At 32.0% G+C, this 8,961-nt stretch overlaps 1 protein-coding gene across 1 annotated transcript; it reads right to left on the bottom strand.

Annotated features, from left to right (window-relative positions):
- Positions 1 to 1,256: 1,256 nt before the first annotated feature.
- LOC134281032 (coiled-coil domain-containing protein 102A-like) lies at positions 1,257 to 8,819 on the bottom strand. Its single transcript, XM_062763490.1, has 8 exons — positions 8,687 to 8,819; positions 5,954 to 6,687; positions 5,735 to 5,843; positions 5,438 to 5,554; positions 4,805 to 5,014; positions 4,043 to 4,213; positions 3,574 to 3,677; positions 1,257 to 3,276 (listed from the first exon to the last, which is right to left on the bottom strand). Exons 2-8 carry the CDS (start codon positions 6,589 to 6,591, stop codon positions 3,168 to 3,170), a joined length of 1,458 nt encoding a protein of 485 aa, XP_062619474.1. The 5' UTR covers positions 6,592 to 6,687; positions 8,687 to 8,819; the 3' UTR covers positions 1,257 to 3,167.
- Positions 8,820 to 8,961: the final 142 nt, after the last annotated feature.

The following is an 8,961-nucleotide window of genomic DNA, read 5'->3' as shown; positions in this document are numbered from 1 at the left end:
GTACGCAATGATAATGTTTTGAAAATGGAAGTACATGAACGACTACACAATTATCGAAACTTGAATGTCATTGAGAAAAGTGATTATAATATCAAACGGGTCACATGGGCTGACACTCGGTGACTTGCTAATTTAGAAGCTAACTCGAGCGAAGTTTGGGTACATTTTTTTTAAAATTAGATATGAGCCGCAACTTGACCAACATTGTCCTTTGGATATGTATAGGTTTAAAGTAAAATACACATTCTGTGCATATAAGAAAAATGGTCAAGTTGCGGCTCGATGTAAACAAAGTCGTTGAAAACTGGTATGCATATGAATAACAATAGAAATGAGACAAAACTTTTTAAAAGATAGTGTCGCTCGGCATTATTTAATACTTTCATGTAATATAATACACCAAAACCTGCTCTTACATTGTTTAATACCTATTGAACATTAATTTAATGAATTTTGGAATTTTATTTTGCGCAAAACATCGGGTTCCAACTCTCATAGCTTAAGTGCAGTCATTCTTTTTCCAGAAAAAAAAATTATTTATATTTTTTCAGTAGTTAACAAGTCTTTGCTCTAAATTATTTCACAAACTGATTTTGATTTTTTTTAAATACATACTTGAGGCTACATGCACTAGCATTTTGCATGTCTTGTTTACCCATCTTCTTTTGGGAAACAAACAGAAACAAACAGTTTTTAAAGCAATGGCAAGTTAATATACAAGTATGTATACTTCAAAATCATAAAACCACTTCAAATCTATATGCTTCTTGTTATTAATACTGAGTATATTATGGGACATCTGTGAACACGTGAATCTATCTAGTTTAATTTGAAAACTGCTTAAGAAACTATAGGCAACTTATTTTACATACGGTACCACAACAAACTTCTCAGTAAAACGGTGGCTAAATGTATTCAACACTTTAAATTATTGCCGATTAAAAGTTTTGTACATACATGTATAAATTTAATATACAAGCAAAAAAAAACAATTCTTTTCATGTAAATACAAGTATTTCTCAAAACAAAAATATTTTACAACTCACTGATAAATATCCAGGTATGTAAACAAGTCTTGATATTATTAAAGCATCACAAAACAATATTGAGGTCATATATCATAAATACTTGGTAACAAATGATTGATATGAATTGAAAACCTATTTAAAACAATAAAAGACATCGTTTGAGACTTAAATATTACATAAAATGGTTGTAAAATTTTCTGTGAGAAAGAAAAAGAAACAGTATAAACTATACATGATAATTTTTTGCAACATATTTCTTTATTTCACAACACTTCTAAAAATTACATTTATATACGTACATGATTCAAAATAATATCCATATCAAACATGTGTACTAGTTGATCGTAAATGGTAAATACACAGAAGTCTTCATTGATTTTTTTTCTAAAATGGGAGAAAGAATCAACAAAGAAAGTGCACTGTATCAATGAATCTTTTGAATTAAATATATCTCTTTACATCAAAAACTCCTTATAGTGACATATATTGTCCGTTGACTCTTTATATTTCTAGCAACACAAAACAGCAAGTTTTTCATTACTTTGATCATAACAAAAAGAAAGAGGCAAGCAAAAGTAGATGAGATTCTCTGATTAAAGAAAAAAAAATAATGATAATTCAACAATAAAGGCTAGGGGCTCGAGGCTGACAACACAGTAAATTGTAAGCTACATGTAGCTGAAAAATACTGCCGAAGAATTAAAACAGAACACTGAGTACAGCATTATTGTTCTTTTCAATCAATTTTTGTACAAATTTTTAAACAAAAAAATTTAAAACAGATTTGAATATCAATTCAGAAAACATTCAGAAAACAATGCAGATAAAACAGTACTTTATAGTTGATATGTATTTTTATGATATATGTGGAAAACATTATAAAACCTTGTTAAAAAGCAATATTAAATCGTGATTATAAACAATATTAATTTTTTTTTAATGTATGTTTATATAATTAAAGCTTACAAACTGAGACAAACATCATCACTCATTCTAAAATAGATATACACTAGAAAAATACCCCTTCCAAGATGCACTTAAAACATGATTATTTGAAAATTTCATTGAAAGAAATCTGTAATATCATCCCCCCCCCTTCAAAAATAAAATAATACCATTTCATGCAGCCTAGAACTTCTCCATATATTTAGTATACAATAATGAAACACAGTATGTATTGATCATAAGCATTCTTCAAAATGATCCTTTACACTTGCTGCACAATACATGTATGTCATGGACAATTCATATAATACACTTGTTGCATGATATGTCATGGACAATTCATTAAAACTACTACATGTATTCTAATCTCGTGACCTTTTCCAAGTGACCTTGGTTCAGTGTTATAATTAATCTACTACTCAAGAGTATCTCTGGGTCAAGTTTGAACCTCCTAGTAATATGAACACCCCCACCACCTCCAAAAAATTGGCATGAATTGGAATTTTGAATTATAGAACATTTTACCTGGACTACTACATCTTTGATTTAGAGCCAAAATACACTTTTGCCAATGCATGTTTCCAATTTTCCCACTCACATAGATTTTGGAGAATGTTACAAATGATATTTGTTGAAGTATAAAGAATCATACTCTTGACATACACAGAATTTTTGGGAAAATGAAGAAATTAAAGATTTAAAATTTTTTTCTTGGGGAGGGATGGGGACGAAAATGATGAAGACATGAAAAAAGAGGCAACAAAAAATGGATGAACAATCAATGAAAACACTTTACAACTGAACAAGTATGAATGTATATTGCTTTTTCAAAAACATGGAATGTCAATCAAGTTGGCACAGAGAGACATGAGTACATAACAACCTAGTATTAACACGACTTTACATGTTGTGCACTCATTCCCATACTCTAAGCACAGAAATGCAAGTGAAAACATTTGCAAGAAAACAATGCAACATCAGATAGACATTCTCCTGTACCAAGAGCTATATTGACATTTGAGATGTTCAACATCAAACAGACCAAACAGACATACCCCTGTACCAAGAGCTATTTTGACATGTGAGTTGTGCACAGAAAAATCTTGCTGCAGCTCAGTCATCAGCTAATCCTATCCATTACATGCTCCTTGTTTATAGGATCTGTTGGTTGTAGGGATTCTATATACAGGTACATTAGTACACATCGTCCTCATCACTGTCATTGTTTTCAGGATCGGTGGGATCTAGGGATCTGAGACTGGCAGACATTGTGTTAATCCCACTCTGGCTACTTCTTTTTAACCTGCATGTAAATCAGAAATATTTTGAAATTTTGCTTAAAGTAACAAAACAAGCCAGTAATGTTGACAATAAAAAAACAAAAATGTATGTGTAATTGTAGTCCAATTTCAATTTCTTTTTTATTACAGTATAATATTCATGGAAATTATGTTCCCTTTTCTGATATTTTGTACAAAAGTGTACATACATGTAGATCTTTTTGAAAAGGAATAACCTTTTCTTATTGTATGATCATTATAATTGCAATATTGAATCTTAAGACATATTGCTAAATTTAATTTATGTTATGAAAATTCACCTGCTCTGTGTGTGATTGAGTTGGACCTGTAAATTTTCTATTTGTTCTTGCATTTCGTCATTGGTGCGCTGTACTTTGCGATACAGATTTGCCTGGTTATCAGCCTGAAAACATTTTAAAATGTTTAAATGCATGTATTTTCAAGCAATGTTTATGAAACAATTTTAAATAAACTTTAAAATCTGTGTTGATACAACTTTAAAAATAAATAATGTTTCCATCTTTTTTAATACATGTAAATAGAATACCTAGTTGTTTTAAATTTTACTGTACGTACTGATTTTATATACTGTACAGTGTAATTTTAAAATAATAACATAAATATGTATTGTACAAGTGTATATGTATCTCACATGATATTGTGTAAAAAATATTTTTAAAAGGCACATTCATTAATTTGTTTACAAAGAGTTTTTTTTTTAACATTTAGAGAGTAATTAAGTTCTAGAAATCAACAGGAAATTCTTACCTCATCTTCAGCGTTTGCCAGGTCTTTCTTCAGTTCTTCTATCCGAGTCCGGAGTTTTTTGACCTCCATTTCATACTGCTCAGCTCTCCGTCGGGAATGATCCAAATCTGTCTGTCTTTCTTGGAAAGTCTTCTTCAATTTGGCATGTACGTGACGAAGATCATTTAATTCCTGAAAAATTTTGTGACAAAAAACATACACTAGGATGAATATTCTATTGCAATGCATAAATAAAATACAGTGGAGCCTCATTTATCCGGACGCTTTGGTTCCCAGTCAATTTGTCCGGATATGTGAAGCGTCCGGATACCTGAATCACCAGTTAAACAAAACAATATAACATTTAAAAATTCCATCCCGATGAAAAATCGTCCGGATACTGAAGCATCCGGATATCTGGGGTCCGGATATCTGAAGGTCCACTGTAGATTTCTGGAAAAAATATTCCAATCATAATACCTGTATTTTGTATAGAGCTAATGGTGTTTGCTATGGCTTCACATACATGTTCATATGCTGGTAAATAACATGTACAATACATGTATATACTTAAAAATTCTAGTTGTGATTTCCTTAATACAAGTTGTAGTTTACAGGTAATTGTAGTGGTTTCATTTACCATAATTTACAGAAACCGATCCTTGAAGCAAAGACCATTACCATACATCTATCAAATTTTTTTCATTTTGTTTGAACACTCAGTTTTAAAATCAATTTTGTTTCTAATCTCCCTTGATTTTGGTTAATCCCCCTTTTTTGTACCTTGGTTTTGTCATTCAGATCCTGCTGTAGGCCTCTCACATCAGAGTCCACCACTGCTGAGGTCTGCTGTTTCTTGCTTTCTAACTGTTCCTCTAGGTCCCGGATCTGCCCTCTACACTTCTTATTTTCTCTCTCCAAGGCCAGCTTCTCAGATTCTAGTCTCTCCCTCTTACCCCACTCATCAGCATTTTCTCTCTGAAGCCTCTCAAGCTGTATAAGAAACACATATATCGGATAAACATTTTATTTCTTAACGTTACCATGATTACTCAAAAAAAAACGAAGATGTTTTTTAAATTTCTGTTCATCAATTATTGCTATAAAGTTTAATAAGAGTCATTAGACTAATGAAATCAAATGACTAAAAAACCCCAAACAGCAAAACAGAACATCAATATTTTGTTTCCCATAATCCTTCCCAGTTCTAGAAAATTGTACAAAAACATTGGAATAAAAATACTTTTAACCTTTTTTAATGTAAAAAAAAGGAATTTGTGAAGTAAAATTCACTCATCCTCACTATGATTTTTCTTTTACAAATTTGCATAAGAATCTGAAAATTAATTCTGTGTACTGTAGCCTTAGTTAAATGTACTAGTATTCAGAATTCATATTTGATCAATTATATTCAACCTCTTTTCGGACTTCATTAAGTTTTTTGTCCACCACAGACTTATTACTAATCTCCTCATCAACATCTTTAATAAGTTGATCAATTTCCCCTCTGTGGTCCTCCTTCAGTTTGGATATCTAAGGAAGACATATAAATACAGTTTATACACCAACAGTCAAGGTTGCTTGTGAGATCTTTTGATATGTTTTAGACAGCATGGTTTTTTAAGAATTATTTTGTAGTTCTCTTATCACATTTACTTAGCGAATACAAATCCTAAACATTAAAATGTATACATATTTCCTTGTTTTACACACCTCAAGTAAAACATCCTGCTTTGATCTTTTGGCTTCCTCATATTTCTGTTTCACTGTGCTAAGATCCATCTGAAGTTTTTCTATGGTCTTCATTAGTGATGTTTTGTCCCTTTATAAAACATGTGAAAATTTTTTTTAAAAAAATTTACAAGGGAGTGTTGCAATTTTTATCAAACTAATAAATTCAACTGATCAAAATATGAAGAAGAAAACTCTCACCCTCTCTCAGCAAGAAGTGTTTTCTGTGCTTCATCCAGTTTAAGTTCAAACAAAGTCACTTTTTCCTCAGCTAAGCTTCCCTCTTCTTGACTCACATTATTCACATTTGTTGTCTGCACATTAACATTTTTCTCCTCAAAAGTCTTTTCTTTCTCAGCAGATTTACAAAGATTATTTTCCAACTCTTTTTTAACACTGTCACTCACACTTTCGGGGGAATCTTTCTTCAGTTTGACATTCTCTGCTTGAATTTCTTGCTTTTCTCTCTTAAGAACTGTACATTCTTTCACTAGCTGTTCCAGTTTGGCGCGGAGTTGGCGGTTTTCCTCCCTGGCTTTGTTCCGCTCGTTTCTGACCTTGCTCCACTTCTCCCGCCAATTGGCCGTGCAGTCTGACCACCATCTCATCGTCTTCTCCATCTGTGATACCCGGCCCCTGGCCTCCTCCAGTTCTCGCTGACGAATCTCATCCCGGTCATCCCAATCATTGTCCATGTTGGACATCTGTGACACGGGAGTATGACTGCCATCTCTCATCAGGGAAGGAGAAGGTGCCATAGGCAGCTGGGGAGATGCACCTGTGGCCCTGACATAGGAGACGTCCCCTTTTGAAGAACCAGGTTTCATTTTCTGGCTCATAGTTTTTGTTTCTCAGATACTGATCTAGAATGCCATGCTGTTACAGTAGATGAACATTTCACCTCATTCTCTGTCAGTGTGCCAAGGTCAGAAAATCTAAAGAGAGAGTAAAATGAAAGTTTCTTTTATTTAACAAATATTATTAATAAGGCTTAAATGCATATTAAAAACATATAAAACTGCACTAAAAAAATTCCCTGATTAATTGATAAAATGATATTGACTTATTGACCCAGGTTAATGGTAGAATTCATTGTATGTATTTGTAATGTAGTTATGAGGGACATGTAACTCCAATTGCATGCTATGAACACTAAACTTAAAGGTAGTTTCAAATGCAAAATGTCAGATAAATATGTTTATAAGAAAATGTGTTGATTCATTCAAACCTTTCAGCTTTCCCAATTTTATATGGAGTCTACAGATTTTAAACAGTCCCTACCATATGTCTACTGATCATTTTATAAAAAGGCTGTTCCTGCCAAATTTGAAAAAAAGATCCCTGGGTCATGGTACTTGACTACTTGTACAGGTTACCGATTCATAATTATTTCCATAACTACCCTGTTTGTCATATTCAGTCTTAACCATGATAACGTTAAATAATTCAATTTTAGTTGTAACACGTCATTTGATTGGTTAAGCGGTTTTATCCATTTTGTACAACATAACTTGCCTACGTCACAATGAGTTATGTCAAAAACGTATTACTCCGGTCGACGTTAACTTTTAAAATATGCGATATTTGAAGCCTTTTTCCAAAGGAAACAATGGAAAAATTTTCTCATTGTCTACATTGAAATTCAATAATAAGGAATGAAGCTTACTTCAACTTATGTTATATTTATATGTCGCGTTTTATAAAGCGTAAACTGCCCCAGGTTATGTTATATCGTATAACAAAAGTTGAAATAAGCTTCATTCCTTAAATATTAAGCAAATGTTTGTGTATCATGTAAATTGGACAGCTCCTTCCTTTTTAAGTAATACAGATGGTGTTATACTGCTGCATGTTTCTGAACAATTATTTTAAAACCGAAAATGGTGGAAATTCCGAATTTGGAGATTTGGCATTTTAAACAAATGTTAAACATTAATTAAGTTGTCACAAATCATAAAAATTATGAATAAATTGGGAGATTGTAGAAGTCTGTAAGTTTAAAAATACCTTACATATCAAATGATCCACAAGGAATATATCTGATCTGTAATTTTGAACCACTGAATTTGATTTTCATTCATACATTGTTACACAAGTAACAAAAATGTGAACATTGTTTAATCTTTCACAAATTCGATTGAATATCAATTAATTCAGTGATAAGTGAACAGGTAAATATCAATATATTCAACTTTTAGCAGGATCCAATGTCTTTCATTAGTTTTAATTCAAGAACTGAACACAGGCACCTGAATTTTTATCAATAAGTCGCTAATTAAGCCAAATATCGAAAAATTCTACCCCCTCTATATATAAATACACAAGGTGTGCAACGCCATTTTGACCCCCTCCTCGATTCAGGCTTGAATTTAACACATAAATTGGATATGCCTACCGGTATGCGTGTAGCATTGGGTTCAAATATGATATTTCTCGCTATACATTTCTTCCTAAAGTTTAAATCCAACGCGTTTATAATGCTAACAACTAAAATTCAAGCAAACTTCGAATTTCGTCCCAAGGCCCGATCGCCATCAGCTGATGTCACGGAAATTTAATCTCTACACCAAATGCTCGAATATATAAATTAATCAAACATATGTTAAATAAAATCAAGGATAACAAAGAATTTAATTCTTTGATATTTTATTATTTCCTTTTTTTGTTTGTCAATAAATTAAATATATAATTGCTGTATTAAAAAGTTTATATATTCGAGCATTTGGTGTAGAGATTAAATTTCCGTGACGTCAGCTGATGGCGATCTGGCTTTGGGACGAAATATATAGAGGGGGTAGAATTTTTCGATATTTGGCTTAATTAGCGACTTATTGATAAAAATTCAGGTGCCTGTGAACTGAAGAAGATACGGGTAAATATCTTCTTTGAGATAAAACTAAGAGAGAGCACTATTACAAGTCTCTTTTATCTTACCATCTATTCTTCTTAAGTTGATTCTTATTTCAAGTTTATCCCTCCAAGTTCTTTTTAGTCTACAGGAGTGTCTTTCTTTTCCAAAATTGTTTTAGCATCATTGTATAATTAAATGTTTCTTTCAACTCCCTTAGACTCATTGGAGAAAACGTTTTTTTGATTAAGAATATGGATGAGGTAGCGACACAAATCGTTGTTGAATCAAAAATGTCCGGTAACCAAAAGTTAGTCATAAGGCAGGGGAAAAAGAATTTACTAGACATTTGAAGAAATAG

The sequence above is a fragment of the Saccostrea cucullata genome, unplaced genomic scaffold, assembly GCF_032062105.1.
Source record: "Saccostrea cucullata isolate Sc308-1 unplaced genomic scaffold, CSIRO_AGI_Scuc_v1 ctg77, whole genome shotgun sequence".
Taxonomy (NCBI): domain Eukaryota; kingdom Metazoa; phylum Mollusca; class Bivalvia; order Ostreida; family Ostreidae; genus Saccostrea; species Saccostrea cuccullata.
Note: the sequence above shows the minus strand (reverse complement) of the source record. Positions and strands in the feature narration are given on the sequence as shown.